Genomic DNA, 18,035 nt, shown 5'->3' with positions numbered 1-18,035 from the left:
GTCTCTTTATAACTGCACCGATCCATGCGTTTACTATTATGATCCTGATAATGGCATTACATACGGGCTTCTCATTTGAGGTTTGTTGCAGCATTAAATTATTTACCAAGTTCCTATTAAAGTAGCTGTTATTAAAACGACAGTGTTCAGTACCAATTATTAGAAATTTAAAAAAAATGTACAAGTACCTTGAATATTATAGACATGTCGGAATGTGCTGTACCATTTGATTTACTCAAATTTTTATAACATTTGCAGATTAAAATTGGTGTATAATAACTTAATGGGGATTACTTCAGATGTTTGATCATTCGTCTAGTAATACCGTAAAAATGTTGAGATTGGCGAGTTACATGTATGTGGATATACGTTCAGTAGGATATTTATTTCAATTATACTAAGCCTGATGGGATATGCCTATTTTCATGCGTAGTCAACCATTCGGAAGACTGTCATAAGTTTTAAAATAGATTGTATAATAAATTTGTAGTTTATTCTTATTAGTTTTATATTCACAGCTTTAGCGCGTTTTCTTCGGAAAAAAACATCATTTACGCGCAGCAAAGACAACATCAAAAATGTATTTAACTGCGTTTCATCGCCAAGAATTTAAGAATTAAGGTTTTCTGTGCTGTATATTTCATGATATTTGAATTATTGCTTTGAAGAAGATAAAAGGTTAATATCATTTTTTTCGGAGAGAAAATAGCGCATGAAAACTAGAAACCACGACTGGCGTCCACTGCGTAATGCGACAGTTGTGCTTTCCAAATGCTATCTCATACAACTCTCATCTACCGCATGTTATTTCACCCAGATATTGCCTACAATGATATAAGCAGGAGAGGGAACGCATGGAGCAAGCAATTTTAACAACCGGCGGGTTATGGCATGTAGGTGATTATCAATAGTAGCAATTCAAGAGATCCGTTGACTGTAAATCAGTCATTCATTCGATGTTCTATCTTTGGAAGGATGAGTTTTACAGTAAATAAAATCTAATATAATGTATTTCTGGATGTCGTTTTGCAAACAGAACGCCAAGGAGGTTATGTTTTCACCCCTGTTTGTTTGTTTGTCTGTCTGTCCGTCTGTCATGAACATAACTCAAAAAGTTATGGACCGATTTTGATGAAATTTTCAGGAACTGTCAGAAGTGGGCCAAAAAACAGATGATTAGTTTTTGGTGGTGATCCGGATCAAAAATCAAACAATAATCAAAAATCAAAAAACTAATTCATTATAGAATGAAAATTTAGGAGTGAAACGGCATTGCGTAGAGACTTTGCTACCTTGGCGGAGGTCTGCGCTCTCGGAGTGCTTTTCTAGTTACTTATTTAGACTGACTCTACTGCATAACATATAGAACATTTTGATTAAGTTATTTAATATTGGCAAAGAGACATATATACGTGTAACTGTATATAAGACAAGAAGGGAGCCCGTTCTAAAAAAAGACTGTTTACATATAAGAAACCTCACAGTGTTGCGAATAACACCAACAATGTTTTCTCTCCTGTCTTCACTGTCTTTGTTACTTTGCTAACATTCCAATCTAGTGATTGAGACTATCCGCTATTCACTGCGTATCATATATTAAAGAATAAGTTCGTCACAGTTCGCTCAATACACTTTTTCCATCATAAACTAGAGAAATTTCACCGCAGAGTGCCCGTCATGAAAAACTTCCTGCATGGGTGCCCACCAGTTCCCTGTCCCGCCCTCATACAACTGTTTGGAGTCGGTCCAAGTGAAAGATTCTTGGAGAGGACAATTGATTCGCCACCATTCTAAAGTTTTTGGATCGTCTGCTATAGCTTTCATGTCAGCGGCATAGTTTGTTCCTAAGAAATGAAAGATAATATGAGAAAATCTGTTAATTGGTTGCCATAGAAAATCTCTACAAACGCAATTTTTTTTTTTTTTTTTTTTTTTTTTTTTTTTTTGAAGGCAGGATGATAATTTTTGAGACTCATAAACAGGCGTATGAACTTTTTTAAATAAATCCAACCAAAGTGTGATTATTTGATCCGCTCTCTTCTTCACTCTTTTAGCACCAGTTTTAGTTCAAATGCATGCAAACTATCGCGTAAACTTACCTATATATTCAAAATGAGAGAAAAGAAGACTCGTCTCGTTGCTGTAATAGATCACGTAGTTTCGTATGTTGCTCTTTGAAAGCCGGTCTAACACCTGGGGACCAAACCAGATATTTAAAATTATTAAAATTTTTATGTTTAACATTAAAATTAAATGTTATACACGATACAGGTATATTTTAAAGACAATGCTCCCTGTAGCACTCCATACTCAAATGTGTATCTGCATTTGTGATTGATTTTTTTTTTTGACGAAAAAGTTGAAAAAAAGTCAAATTTTGTACGGTTTTTCAAGCCCAACGATCAACAGTTAAGAAAAAGCACCAGAAACATTAATACAGAAGACACAATAATGAGTTAGCTCTGCTTCGGAAAGTTAGATCAAGTACATATATGTTTTAATTTGACCTAACGTATTTATAATTCTATGTAAACTATTTGAACATTGTCAGTTTGAAATGGCGAAAAAAACATAACTTAATTCGAGTTTGTTTTTTATCATAAATGAAATAATACCTCTGGCCAAACGTTAGCGTGGAGCTCTTTATACTTCTGATAATTCTCTGGCGGCAGTTTAATGACGGACCCGTATCTCACGGAAGGCGTATTTTCTGAAAATAATAATAATTGTGATAAAAGTAATAATAATAGAAGGGACAAGATTGTGAAGGACATCTCTACAGTGATTTTCCTTTTTTGTTTTCGTTTTGATAGCATTTGAATCAATTTACATTTAATTTAATCGGTGTTTTCAACTGAAAAAAGAAAAGCATTTATTATTATAGTAAATGATGCATGTACTACTAGGCCGGTTAGCGGTATTGCCTTTGAAATGAAGCTGTTTTCTAACAGCAAAATTATCAAAATATGAGTAAAACGATGATCCATGAAGATTGTTATAGATTCATCTTCTCTCCTTTTAATATTAATTTCCCCCCTTTACGCCTCTTTCGCATTGAGGATACCAGTATGTTCCAACCTTCTCGTGTTGTTCCCCCCCTCTCCCCGTCCCCTCTCTCTCACTCTCTCTCTCTCTCTCTCTCTCTCACTCTGTATGTGTGTAAACGCAGGAGTCGGGAGTATCGATATCGCGAACTTTACAATTTTATTAATCTTATCAGTGGAAACCATTAGGAGTGCTGCTAATGATAGCATGCTTTGCTCTGTCGTTTTTATCTCTTACCCCGCCGCGAAACACTTGCGTTGTAGGCCTATATGGATATGTCTATGCAAGCATAAGAATTCAACTATTTGGGTGTTGTTGGTTGAAGAACAAGGGAAATAAGTCGGAAGTTAAAATCCAGCTTAACCTGCACACTGTTGGATCAAGAAATTAGAAATGGGATTTGACCCCACCCCTTCCCCCCCCAAATGAAAGAAAAAAACACCCCGCCTGTTCTCCATGACATCACGGAGGTAGTTTAGAGCATTTGGGTACCAGCTGAAGCAAAAGGGCAGTGGACCATAAAGACCACATATTCGTCAATAAATGACTGCTCCACATTAGCAAACCTTGATATGGCCATGATCAAAGCATTCTGTCCTCCCTCCCCGCTGCCGCAAGTACGTAAAGAAACCGCCGTAGCGTCATCCTATCGTAAAGGTTTATAGCCCATGACTATGGTAATAGACATACCTGTTTTCAGGGTCACACCGATGACAATACCAACAACGACAGCGACAATAACCAAGACAATTGCAGCAGTAACCACGGCAATCAGAACGATCTTTCTGGTAGAAACAGCAGAGGCTGCCATCATTGAATGTCTGCCGGGCAATCAACCGGCGCAGTTCAGTGAATACCTCGCATTCTGGTTTATTCCAACTGTTTACAAAGTTTGACCCGGTGGGCCGACTTCTGATTGTGTTTGCTGTGTCCCGAGCACATCTGGTTTGTATCACATCCATCAGCTGTGAAATGCCATCATTCATGATTGATGTGGCCCATGCGTGCGTCATTAATGCAACGTTATGGGCATTAAATAGATGTCGTTCTTTGGTTCCTCATTACCCGCGGTGACGAAGGTGGTCACGTATTCATCTTTTTAAATTTTTTTAATATCTCATAAACGCCAAGGTCCAACATTTACACTTAATGACTCCCCCATCAGATTGCGTCTGAGTACATGTATTTAAGTGTCTTTAAACATGATTAAGTTCTTAATTTTTGTGTCATCATTACGCCACATTATTTGTCTCGAAGCCCTGTCTATTCAATAGGTAAATGAATAAAAGATAGGACAAGTAAGTGGGGATTCACGAGGAGAGGGAAAGGGGTGAGAAAGAAAACGAAGCAGCACACGGATAACTTCAGGATCCTGTCGGTAATCCCTCTGCCAAGGCACAATCAAAAGAAATTTCACCAAGCGGCCACTATCAGTAGATAATAACACTATTCTCTACAAAGAAGAAAGTTATTGACATTTCATCTGAACACGGGTTTTCTAATGTTTTAAAAGAAATTTATCGTCTATTATTTTATCATTTCAGTGATTCAACATACCACTAATGGAATTCTGCGCTTTTTGATGGCTAACTTATTTTACATATACATTGTATAACATTTTCGCTGGTCTTCTTTTATTGAAAATAAAAAACTAAAGGCATGGGGGATGAGGAGGCGGACATCACCTATATTTACCTGTGAGTCTGCATGTTAAATTGTTTTGCACCTCAATCCTGTGTGTGTGTGTGTATGTGTGTGTGTGTGTGTGTGTGTGTGTGTGTGTGTGTGTGTAAGTGTGTTTGTATTTGGGGAAGGGGTTATCCCAAGGTTAAGTGTGTGTGTGTGGGGGGGGGGGGTACACATGTATCCTCAAGTCAGTGTTTTCTACTCACAGGCTTTGTGTGAGATTTCTTTTGTTTTTTTATCTATGAATATTTCCCTTCCGACACTCATCTTTTTAAAACCCTCAAAATAATTTCACAAAAGAAGTAAGATGCCATACCTTTTGGACATTCGTGCGTGTTACAAGGCGGACTTTCTAGATACGCCCCAGCGCAGTAACTAGCCGTGAGGCAGGGCGCCCGTCTCCCGTAGACAAGCTTCACCTCACAGTCTCTCGTCCGCATCTTAGTCCCACCCCCACACGTCACGCTGCACGGGGTAAACCGACTCCATGGGCCCCAGGTTGCCACCCGAGCGGAAGCTAAGTAAAATAGAAAGAAAGAAAAAAAGACAAATGGACAAGCATGTGTTTAAAGAAGTGTTTATTATCTTTTATATAGCCGTACGTAATCTGTCGTGTGAAGTGAATATGTATCGAAAACTTAAAGTTACACAAAAGAGTGATTTAAAGAGCGTGTTTTTGAGTTTCAACAAATCGTTTTTGCCTTCATAATAGAATTTAACTATTGAATATTTACAAGATTTTAAAGTGCATGTGATTAACGTAACTATTGAATACACACACACAAAGAGAGAGAGAGAGAGAGAGAGAGAGAGAGAGAGGCTAGCGCCTTTAAAGTTCGAATCTAAATACATGTACAGTACCTGCAGACGTGTATTTCGACGCACCCAGAACTACAAAAAGAATAATCTTCCATTCCATTATCTCTCTCTTGGAGTGAGCGCAAGTAGGGAAAATGTTATCTGTTAGCTTTCCTACATGCAACTCGAAAGCGCTTGAACCGGAACAAATCATTTTAGTACACACGCATTAAGAGCAGATTTCGGCAAATTTGTTCTGTGGAGAAATGGCTCTTTATAGCCTTTTATGCTCTTTTTAATGAGCTGGAACATATAATGCCACGGTAAGGACGTTTTAATTGTGGACAGAATATCAATTCGTTCACAAACATTTGTTTTCTAACTCAAACTCTACATCAATTAATTTACGACCTCATTTATTCATGCCCTTCTTCTCTTTCCTTCAGACTCGCGTCTCTGGCCAAACGTTTCACTTTGCCTTTAAACATATTTGAGAATGACGTTATTCTACTCGTACTGGTACTCAAAAAGTCTTGTCTTGATGAACATTTCATTATATTTTATACGCGACAATGGGTTCATCTTCTTATCTTATTAATCGAATGAGGGTTAAGGGAAATGTACAAGTAAGTTTTACACTTGGTATGGACCTATAGTTTACCATCTGTCCAAGCCCGTAGCAATTGACTTTTTACGTATATTTCTATAAAGCATTATTGATTTATACAGTATACTTCTCAATGCAGTTTATGAATCTTGGCTCAAAAGAAAGCATTAGGATGCTTTTACATGTACATTAAATATAAAAGAGAAAAAATATGTCTGACTACGAAAACTTGCAGATAATTAAACCGTGATAGACAACGTTTTATTACATGTGACTGGGGTTCATCCTGTGAAATATTGAAATCAATTCACCACTGTACATATATACTTTTTATAACACTTTAACAGGGAGGTTAGCACACTTAAAATTGGGTAAAAGACAAACACCGTAAAGCACAGTCAAAAACTAAGAATCTTCGCCTCAGGGAAGTCTACGAGACAAAGTTCGGGCGCACTTTTAACGGGAAGTCAAGCGCACACACTAGTTAGACTCATGCTTCGTGTAGGCTTCAGGCCAGAAGCGTGGCTCATTTTCTACAGTGTGCTCGTAATCATCAGCGCCTACCTTGCTACGAGTTAAGAAGGGCATAGGGCCTTCTTATTGTGTACGGCGTCGTGTTCACTTTCGTTGTCGCCCACACTTTTAAAAATGTATATAATTGCTAGTTTCGTCTGTACCAGTCTTTTAACATACGGAATTAGCGTACGCGTAATTTTTTGGTGCAGTAAACAGTGACACTACAAATATAGTTATTACAAAGGTTCTTTACAATTATGACAATACGTAACGACGCAAATATACAAATGGGTTGTTATACAATCAGCAGAAAAGAATATCATTATAATCAACAGTTTTCGTATTTTTCGATTTTTGGAAGTCGTGATGGCATTGCATAACTATACAATCTAATGATAAATCATATAAGCGGTTCGTGCATATTTTCACTTCAACTAGTATTTATCTCTAAAATTGCAATTTCCTCCAGCCGTCCAGCCTTTATATTAGGATAATTCGTATCAATCTTTATTATATAGCCTGAGCTCACATGCCATGAAGCAATGATCATCATTGAACTACCCCCTTGGAATCTCAGCGAGCTTACTTAAGCAAAGAATGTTTAATGAGATTTTATTACATTGAACCATCTTTTAACTAACACCCGTGTCATTGAAAAGGACCTCAGAAATCATTACACCTATGTTTTACTAAAATGTTGGACCAATCGATATAGGAGCACTTTTATGCCATGCTGCCTATACACTTATCGATGAACTTTGTCTGTTCATGCACTCTTAGCTTTTAAATAATTATAAATGATGAAAACTAAATTTCATTTTAAATATTATCTTCAGTATTTATTTCAAATGTTTATTTTGAGTGATTGAATCTAACATTTTAATACTATACTTTTTTGATAACTGCATTTAATATATGTAGTATATATTACAAATATAGTACAACAAAACCATTATTATTATTATTATTATTATTATTATTATTATTATAATTATTATTATATTTGTGATTTTAACTAGTCTTGTGTCTTATAAATTGGGACAACTATTAAGATCATTAACATATTACTCAGGGCATTTTGAAAACATTGTCTCGAACTGTAGTTGAATCCTTCTCGAGTAACACAGTGCAGCAATACTGTCAATACTACATGTAGCATCGAACTGAATGATAAGTTGATTAAACACACGGACCGCCTCAAACTATTAATTAAAGTGTGCATGAAAACGTGATTATTTTTGTTGAACAATAAGTTTTGAAGTTTAAGATTGTAACCATGGCCAAAGGTATTTTATTTCATTTGACGTTGTCTAATAATAATAAGAAGAATAATAAAATTTATTTTGTAAAACGCACTCGTGTTTGTACTAAGTTATCTAATTCCAAAACCTACAAGTATGTTATTTCTTTGAATAAAATTCTAGTGAAATTATGTTCGTTTGTGTTAAATTAGACAAAACCTAATGAACTGTCCATCTATAAACTAAAATAATCTTTAAACTGAGAAAAGAGGAGCGTTAACAGACCGTTATTAAGTTAAAAAAAAAACAAAAAAAAACAAACAAAAAAAAAACGCACAGCAGTTGCCCGCCTGCTTTCATCTTTGCTTTCATGATCCATGAACTTCATGTAAAATAATGGGCACAACTGCACGGTCTTCTTCTCGAACAAGAAAAGGGGAAGAGGGTGGTGGGGGGGGGGGGGGGAGCAACAGAAATACGCGTAGGTGTTCATCACGTTACAGTTATTGCCCTTGGTCGATCAACAACCCGCAACCTAAAATGAGAAAAAAACGAACATTATAATGATTGCATCTGTTTTCCATTTGTCATGCGTCCCATGCCATCGGCGACAATTTAGCCAGCGTCACTAACACGCACCTGTCAATCATTGCATTATAGTCTATGCAATATACTGACTGCGTGCAAGGGACACACCAACACTATGTCATCGTGACCTACACGTACATGTTACGTGGGTGGCGATGAGGCTTGCATTGTCAATTATCTTGTTTTTCCTGACATCACCAGTTTGATCTAAACAGCTTGGTGTTACACAACATGTTGTTTTTACGTCATTGTGCTCTGGATATCTGTGAGCAGCTATGAAGGCGTTGTTTGTGAAAATCGAGATTTCAAACACACTGACATTGGTCCAATGTGGCTCTTATTCTAAGGAGATAACGAGGCTTGCAATTGCACTACTATATTTGCTGAGCCTTTGTCAAAGGCGTGCAAAAATATTAATAATATTGTTTTTTTAATCTTTGATTTGCATCCTAGGCTTTTAAAGCATTGGACTGCCAACTTCATTATTTTCAAAATACTCTTTTCAAAATACTTTTCAATAGATATATTGGAGCCATAATACTATTGTAGATTTTGCTATATCAACCATTTCCTTTGCATTTTCAACTCTGCTCGCTGCATTATAACTATTTGACCTTTTCTGGAAATATTTTAATAAAGGTTAATACTTTCGTTGGACGTGGTGTCGTGTAACAACTTTAGAGAACTAATTGCAAACAAAAAGAACGACAATGTGCAATCTTGATAGTTAAGAGACACATGCGTATCATTATGTCACTGCAAGTCCAAATGTAAGTAAGAAAGTAAGTATTTTTGTTCATTTGGAATGTACAGTTTGATGAAACTTGTATTCATAGCTACTTTTGCAAAAGTATCACATCGCTTTTGCTTTGAGTTTTGGGGAATACGTCGCAAAAGAAAGAGAAACAGCGGGTTAGGAATACAATGTAGGTATTACGTTTAATGTGTGTTAATTTCTAATTGCTGAATAATGTACAGTTACAGGTGTGTCTAGCTCTAAGCCAGCAGTGCAGATAATTCCTTTTTAACATCAGAGATTTACTGTGAAGAACAGTAATTTGGGGTGTTATGCATGACTGCATTGTTTGATTGATGAGATAATTAGCACGTTGGTTGAAATTTCAGTAATTTTCCAATCAGACAGTCCATTCAAATTATATCCGCGGAAACGTGTATCTGTTTGTCCACTGTGGTTGGTCAAAATAGGTAATTATCGCCAAAACAAGGGTTTCACCAGATAGCATAAATAGAACATACGCTTCGGGATATCTACAGAGGATTGAGGAAGACTATAAGACGAGAAAATACAGATCATTCGGAGGCAGGTAAGCAAACGTATATGTATTTTTTATAGTGCAAGAGCTGTGTTTATACTCAGAGGTTGTTGACTCAACAGCGCCGTTTACTGCTGATATACCAAATGGGAGTCTATTTAAAGTAGAGGGATCCTTCGCTGCGGTCGAAGTCAGAATTTTCTCTTGCATAATTTTGGTTTCCTCCTCCATATTCTCCGTGAAAGCTAAAGAATTTCGTAAAATTTCTTGTCAGTTATACTTCAATTATATGCTGAAACGGATTATATGTGCGCATGTACGGAATAGGTTATTTTTACATTACATGGCCACTTTTGGCGATTCTGCGATTTATTTAATTAATATGCAAAATACCGCGATTTTCAACGTGGTGAAGGCGCAAAACGAGTGAGAACATTTTATCCAACGGGATTTATTTTACAGTTTATTTATTTGCATCATAGAAAATATCTAGAAATTCTTATCTTATCACATTGAGATATTCTTCTTCTGTGCGCATTGTTGGGTGTTGAAAAAAAGTTATTGTTCTCTAGAATCAAAGTAGCACGTTCTTATTAACATGAGAACGTTGTAGTTTTTTTTTTTTTTTTTTTTTGTTCCTCAATAGTTTCATAGAAATAGGTGATATCATAGGTATTGATACCTTAAGGCCTGGTTCTCAAATTGTATGACACTATATCGTGAAATTATGGACTGCGATTGTATGTAATAATAATAATAATAACATGAGACCATTATATATAGAGCAAGCCAAGAATGAAATCTCGGTTTAAGACAATCTTAGAATTTTTAAAAATTAAGTATTAGAATTCTTTTCAAATTTCTTTCTTAACAGTGACTATGATCCGCCTGTCGAAGAATGCGTTGCAGAACCTCTGCGCCGTGATGGCGACCTTACTTTTGGTGCAAAACGTTCATCCAGGTGAGAAGAAAAAGAATGAAGATATGTTTGTAGACTTGTGTATTTACACGTATGAACGGTTTGTCTTGTAATTTTTGCCTTACATTTCTTTAACAATAGCATATGATGGTCGTTGAATACAGTTGATTTTGGAAACCTGTTACAGGTACAACACAAACGTAACATGTCAATCAGTATTCTTTGCAATTTCAAAATTATAACAAAACCACGCTACGGCGAATTGAATACATTTCTTCCGTTTCAGCAATAGGATCCGTCATCCGAGTACAGCAGGGTTTTGCTGATAGTAAGGTGCAATCAGTGAAATATAAAGAAGTTGACGAGCCCCAACATAACATCCAGAAGAGATGTAAGCATTGACAGACTGATTCGTCTTTTCGATATTCCGTGTTGATTTCTTTTCATGAAGATTTTCAATGGTTTAGGCATTATAATAGAAGTGAAGAACATATTAGTATACCCAGCTTTGTTCAGGAAGTTTGGCTTTTATTGCTTTCTGATTGTTTTATTTATTATAATTATTATTTTTTTTTTTTTTTGGGGGGGGGGGGGTTGTTTGCCTGTTCGTTCGTCACCATCATTACCTAAATTATGGATAGCTTTTGATATATGTTCAAAAATGGGATAACTTAAAAGTGATTACATTTTGTTTATGTGTTTGTATATGTGTCTGGCCATTGTGCGTTTTCCTAGTTGCGCAAGATAGTAAATATCATTATAATTTTCCTGTGTTATAAAATGATTGATGGATTCGATGCTGGGTGGATATATTTATTTATTTTTAAATGAGTTCATAATATCCACAATACATGCTTTTCTGGGTACGCAGAAACATATAGCAATATGATTATATATCAACTTTAAACACCCCATTCATTCGCAGAAACCGCATTGTTATCTTTACGGCTACAATTATCATCAATAACATGCATATGAGCACTTTTTTGAAATGTTCCTCATTATTCCCACTACTTGATTACTACAGTTTTTTATCTTGTTGTTTATCTTGTTCAAATGGGATTATTGTTTGCTGGGTGTGTTGTCACGTGACTGATTATTATAACAACGTGGCAGGGACAGGGTCTCTCATTGTCACGGTTTCGGTAGCTGGCATTTTCAATTGATTAAGAAAATAAAACTTATTATAAGTTGCTCCACTATTCCGCACGGGACCTTATAACATAAAATATGTACTTGGCTATAATAAAGGAGAAAATACCTAAAATGTTCAATTTCCAGGCCTCGGTGTCAATATTGATTTTTATTTTTGTTCCTAGGATCCAATTTTTCGTCTTTTCCCTGCTTTTCCAATGTATCTTAGACACAAATTACTATATTTAGTGCGCTGATTGTCAGTAGGTTCGTTATCAATATGGGCACTGGAATATCGGTATAATGTGGAAGCAATACGGACGGTATAATGTGGAAGCAATACGGATATATGCTCTTAGACAAAAAATGTTTTCTCTTACAGCCATTATTGGAGCTGGCCTGAAATTCGTGTTTAAGAATTTCTGGGACGATTTGCTGTGTTTAGGAGCCCACTTATCGACCCTATTAAACTGCAACAGTTTGTCACCCGGAGCTTGCCAAAGGTAGGTTTGCGTCCTAATCGGTGCGATTTATATTGCACTTTATATTATGAATGTGATATTACCAGTAGTGGCCCTCTGGGATCTATCATCGCGGTCTCGCTATACAAATGCAGTAAATCTTTCGATAAAATGCGGTATCTGTTTTCTCCTTACTTATCAGAAGTGAAGGAGAGGACAAAGACATGGCCATGGTAGAACTGACAGCTAAGGTAGAACAATTAAGGGATCATATACATTAACGTTGGGTAGAAGTCCTACTGGACACGAATTAAAAGAACTAACAGGCCGACTTAGAAAAGTTATTAATGTGCACCAAACTTTATAAAATTGCACCTTTATGGATATCCTCTGAATATCTCATAATCATCATCATTTAGGAATGTGCATAGGTCTTTTAAAATGTGATATTTAAATAATTAATCATTTGATTGTTGGCAGTAATGTGTAACACAATCAGAATTAGAGATTTTGACAGAAAACAAATGAAGCTTTGAAGGGAAAAAAAGCCCCGTTGCATACTCGCACTCTCTTCAAACCCAAACCTTCAACCAGATAGTTGTAAAGACAGCCATGGGCCTCTGCAAACTGTAAATCTTCCAATAGAACTTGTTTAAATGATAATTCACTTTTTTGTCGCCGGTCTCTACGCAAATATGCAAACACTATCATGTAACTTTGGTCAAGTGGTAATCTACCCAGCGTGTATAGAAAAAAATGCTTTTCTGTCCTTTATAATAAGCAATTAATAACAGATATCCGGCTTATACAGAAACTTTTTTAAAAAAAACTAGTTGTTATGAAATGTCACATTTCATAAAATTAGCATGCTTTTGCAATTGAATCATTTTCAGACTAAAGGACTTGGAAACCAAACGCAGCGAAATTGCCATCCTTGTGAACGAGACACTGGAGACACAAGTTGAATGGGCAACATTGAATGCTACCAACGAAAAAGTCATCACTAATCTACAGCTGATCGAAAAAGACTTGGAACTGGTAACATCAAGCAACCTTCGTCTTATGGGCTTACTAAATTCAATCAGCGTCATAGAAGAAACAGACGATATTTACGACTCTGCCACCGATAATGTTACACAGATCAGAGTACGTTTCCAGATTGAGTTGGAAACCTACCTGAACGGAATCAAAGCATCACTGACATCTACAGGTTCCCAAATCGACTCACTGAAAGAGCGCGACTACGTAATGTTTGCTCTCATGACATCAGTCCCCCTTGTAGCTCTGCATACCAGTCACATTGTAACATCCGCCCGTCAAGCTGTTCTCACAAGAAGCCAGTCCTATCAGGTGGTAGATGTCGTTGGTGGCAACGGCAAGATGAAACTCGCATATAACCCAGAGGGGCGACTTTACGTCGTGCAGGATTCTCCAGAATTGGGGAAACTGAAGGTTCTGCAGTCGCTCGATGACGCAGGGAATGTTGGACGGTTCTGGAAGTTCATGACGCCATCTGGACAGTCTGCAATGGTTTCCGAATTCCTTGAAAGCTTTGACTTTGAGAGAGGCAAAAGAATTGCTTGGCTTCAGCAAAATAACGCCGACTATCTGAACACACTGAAACAAAAGGGGTATATGAGTGCATTCCTGAGTAGAACAGATGGTCTTACGACAACAGAGTTAGATGACTTTGTAAAGAAAGCCGCAGTTTTAGACCAAGACAAGTTCTACAAGTACGATATCGATATCCCCGAAGCTGATCTTCCAAAGAATATGAAAGTAGGCCTAGACTTTCTGGACCCAAATGACATTGCTGCGGTCAATGCATACAAAAGACTGAAGGCTTATAACCCTGACCTGCTAGACAGTATGAATAAAGCTGGCACAACAGGTAAGAATTAGATAGATTGTTGGGAAACTGTTTATCAATTGGTTTGGATTCTTTCGCCTTCCAGCAGTTAAATAAGTTGACAAGCATTTGTCTGTATTACTATTAATTGAAAACGATGTTTATCAGTGACGCCAGAACTACACAAACTTCCAAATATAATTACATGTATTGTAACAAAATGGGTGGTGCTGTATAACTGCCGGTAAACAAACCTCTTTTAAACGTTTCAGGCCAACTATTTGTTTGACGATTTTTCATTTGTAAAACTCTAAAAACTCTCACACCAATTAAACATCAAAATTCTATTTGTTACTGGTTTTAGGTAAATTCTTAGATAACTCCAAAGCACTCTCAGACGCTGAGTTTGACGCCTACGTCGCAAAGGTGAAAGCAGCAGCCTCCGAGTTACCCGACGGTAATCTCAAGCACTTCGACTGGGACACACCTGCCAAAAAAGTAACATTCACGCAGAGGATAAAAAGTGGTTGGTCATCTTTCCGAAACTTTAACCTGTTTAACTGGAGGGGACGTCAAGTGAAGATAAGCAGTGTTCTTACCATGGGAGCTATTGGCGGTTCCTTGAACGTCGCGCTCTGTTTGTACATGACCATTTCGTCAACCCAAAGTGTAGAGGAAAGAATCAAAACCATTGACAGTAGCCTCGACGAATCCAAGGTGAGCGTGGAAGAGAAACAGGCAGAGCTAGATGCTCTTCTTGTAGAGGAGAAAGACCTCTATACAAAAGTCAAGAACAACACCGTCACCTTGTACAATCTCTTTAGTACCGTCGATAGCACCATTGCAGACGACCCGAGTTGCCAGGACACTTTGTGCACATTCCTCCGTGACGCTGCCCAAATCCAGGTTATCTCCGACTTCCTTGCTACGTGGAATAATGACACGGTCACCTCGAGTACAATTCTGGTTAGTCAATTGGCTTTCATGGCAGCTCTTGCCGAATCGAAGACGGAAATGCTTGACATATACAACTCTGCCACAGTCACCACCAACGTCATGAATTGGGTGACCGACGGTTTGACACTAGACAGGATGCTGGAGAATGCAGCCTCGCTGAATCTCAATGCCCGTCTTCCCGACCATTTCTCCGTCCTGAACATCATCAAGGTGGCTTTCCCGTCGCGCACTTCCTACGACGGAGTTCCATTAAGTTGTATTGGCACTTCCATCACAACACAGACAGAGCTTGAAGCGTTCTTGGCTCACGCCGCTCCTATAACTGGAGATGTTGTTAATGACATCAAGACTGGAAAACTTTTTGGCGTTTCCCCAGCTGTTATCGTCGGGATGATACAAAACAAAGTGAGTTCCGGTGATCTCCCTGCAAACCCATGCAATGGCCAAGCCTGTACCAGCGATGATGTGTTGAAGGTGATTGCCGCAGAGTATCCCAACGAAACAGAATATAATGGCATAGCTTTGGCACCATACAGAAGCACTGCCACTTGTTAACGATCCTTGTCGCCTGTTCCAATTAAGCCCCAAAAGAAAACGTATATGTCATTCATTATGATTCATATTATCCATTTGTTTCACTTAGTTTGGATAACAATAGAAGTAGCTTAAAGTGACAAATTGTGAGATTTTAAACATACACTTTACGTTCAATGAAAAGTACATAAAGTGCGTCCTGGTAAGCTTTTCTGAAGACAATTAAGCAATAGTTTTTGATCATACTTTAACAGAGTTGGCACTGATTAATGTCACAAAGAATTATCAAATTAACCACCTGCTGACGAACCCTGAATACATTCTCCATTAAATAAGTTTAGTGCTATGTGCTGTTGTTTTTAAATGATCACATGACAGCTGTAAACCGTTTCAATTAGTTTTCTTAAATTCCATACATTATTTTAAACATAACGTAGGATTTAAAAAGCCAGAATACCGGTGAAGATATCTATATTTAATACCATATTTTCACATGAAAATGTTGTACTTATAGAGGCCTTTTACCGTGTTTAATTCTTCGGTCTTAGATTTTTATTGCCTCCTGGCAACAAAATATATTTAGAAGCATATATATAGTCTCTGTGTTGTGTTTGTCTTTGAATTTTTGGGTATCTAAAATTTCCATTCTAAAAATTAATCAAAAACCCAGTATATATATTTTTCAAATGCTTCGCAATAACTGAAAACAAGAGCTCACTATTTGACGCCCCGTGTACATTTATGAGGCAGAAAAGAAAATACACAACTTATTCAGTGTCAGTCATACAGTTACATAAACACGCATGTTTCTAATATACATATTCTAAATAGAACAATCTCAAAAGAATCATGTACACCTCTTGTTGACATTTAATTGTCGTTTGTGGTCTAGATGAAACGTCTCTTTGGCTACGGAATGGTTTTAGTTGCTACGACGGTTATGTGTGTGTGTGCGCACGTGTGTGTGTTTGTGTGCGTGTATTCATTTGGGTGCACACATGCAAGTTGACTTGAAAGTTTTAAGATGTCCTTCCTTCACATGTCACATCTGATTTTGGACGGGATGCAAAGAATGGCACAATAGTGGAAACCTAGCGTTTGGAAACCAGAATGGATTTACTACACTCTTAACTTAATGATATAACATAATATAATACACAAGCCCTCTAGCAGTCATTTTTTCTAGAAAGTATATGTATAATTCATCCCATTTTCTTCACATGTCACATTGTAAAACATACCTGTGCGCCGGAAATGCTCGCTGTCATCATCTTGAAAAACGCGCCTTTAATCTTTGGATTTTTACCTTCCAGAGAAAACAAGTTAGTGAATAGTCAGGTATACGTGCATTCTAACTTGCCTAATCCTTTAACTCAAAACTGGACAACACCGCAGATCTTACTTATAGGCTTGTTGGTTTTTGTAAATGTAATGGAAAATGTCTTTTAAGACTAATTACTGGACTGACTATCAACATTGCTACCTCTGCTCTCCGTAATTTCGTCTATTCAACAGAATGCTGTTGCAAACAATTTTGTACCAGAGATACCTGCATGACGGCCATTTTTTAAAGTTTGGCCAAAACGTTTCACTATTTAGTAAAAAAATCTATATCATTTTACATTTTCTTTTGCGCATTCGGGAATTTTTTTACATTTGAATATTAAACCTTTGTACGGCTTATAAAGAAAAAGAGTCGGCTACGTTTTTTGCATTAAGGCTTACATTAGAAAAAATAGTATTTCCCGTTTCTTTGCTGTGAAATATATATCTTAACATTATTTCAATAGAATCAAACACTAGGAATACAAAATTCTTTTTCTGTTGCTCCACTCACCACCCGACCCTCTTAACCACCTAGACATGACAGTTGTTAAGCGCCAATTTCGCTGCTTTGTAAATTGGTGTGAGAGACTGGTCGGTTTCTGTCGTTAGCGTAGTTTAGTAAGATATTGTAATAATAATGGGCATGTTTGACGGAACGGGTGTTACCCACAATCTAGTAACTCTTTTTTTGTTTTGAACTGTAATGTTTGAGAGGTATGATCTCTTAATTGGAAGTTCCATTAAACAAATCATTATTTCTCCTCTTTACCGATAAAATCAGAAGTCATAACTCCATATAAATTTCGTCTATCGAGATTGTGGTACTTACTGTTTTGAATAAATAGGCGTTAGTTGTTCGGGCGAGGGAGATATTCAAAATCAATATTGCAGTTTTCAGTCCAAAAACCGCTTCTGTTACGTCAAGCAAATTCATCCTGATGTATCTTTGATGCCGTAGCATCATCTTAAAATATGATTATGTTTATTTCCGCATTATCTAAGCAAAAAAAAAAAAAAAAAAATCCCAACGTACCGACCCCATTCAATAAACTAAAAATAGAGTCATGTTTCTCATCAAACTGGTTGTTCTGCCGATCAGG

General features: G+C 37.0%; 2 protein-coding genes across 3 annotated transcripts; one reads left to right on the top strand and one right to left on the bottom strand.

The window, feature by feature from the left end:
* Positions 1-935: 935 nt before the first annotated feature.
* LOC106167890 (uncharacterized) lies at positions 936-5,790 on the bottom strand. 2 transcript variants are annotated; one of them, XM_013546783.2, is made up of 5 exons: positions 5,593-5,790; positions 5,048-5,248; positions 2,616-2,710; positions 2,100-2,193; positions 936-1,844 (listed from the first exon to the last, which is right to left on the bottom strand). In XM_013546783.2, the coding sequence occupies exons 1-5, from the start codon at positions 5,741-5,743 to the stop codon at positions 1,648-1,650; spliced, it is 738 nt and encodes a 245-aa protein (XP_013402237.2). In that variant the 5' UTR covers positions 5,744-5,790; the 3' UTR covers positions 936-1,647. The 2 variants fall into 2 exon arrangements, with proteins under 2 accessions (XP_013402237.2, XP_013402238.1); XM_013546784.2 differs by lacking the exons at positions 5,048-5,248; positions 5,593-5,790 and adding an exon at positions 3,736-3,965.
* Positions 5,791-9,718: 3,928 nt separating this feature from the next.
* On the top strand, positions 9,719-16,199 carry LOC106167912 (uncharacterized). Its single transcript, XM_087008576.1, has 6 exons — positions 9,719-9,806; positions 10,630-10,716; positions 10,961-11,065; positions 12,191-12,311; positions 13,163-14,160; positions 14,483-16,199. Exons 2-6 carry the CDS (start codon positions 10,635-10,637, stop codon positions 15,628-15,630), a joined length of 2,454 nt encoding a protein of 817 aa, XP_086864702.1. The 5' UTR covers positions 9,719-9,806; positions 10,630-10,634; the 3' UTR covers positions 15,631-16,199.
* Positions 16,200-18,035: the final 1,836 nt, after the last annotated feature.

The sequence above is a fragment of the Lingula anatina genome, chromosome 3, assembly GCF_051362555.1.
Source record: "Lingula anatina isolate TDL-2025a chromosome 3, LinAna3.0, whole genome shotgun sequence".
Taxonomy (NCBI): Eukaryota; Metazoa; Brachiopoda; class Lingulata; order Lingulida; family Lingulidae; genus Lingula; species Lingula anatina.
Note: the sequence above shows the minus strand (reverse complement) of the source record. Positions and strands in the feature narration are given on the sequence as shown.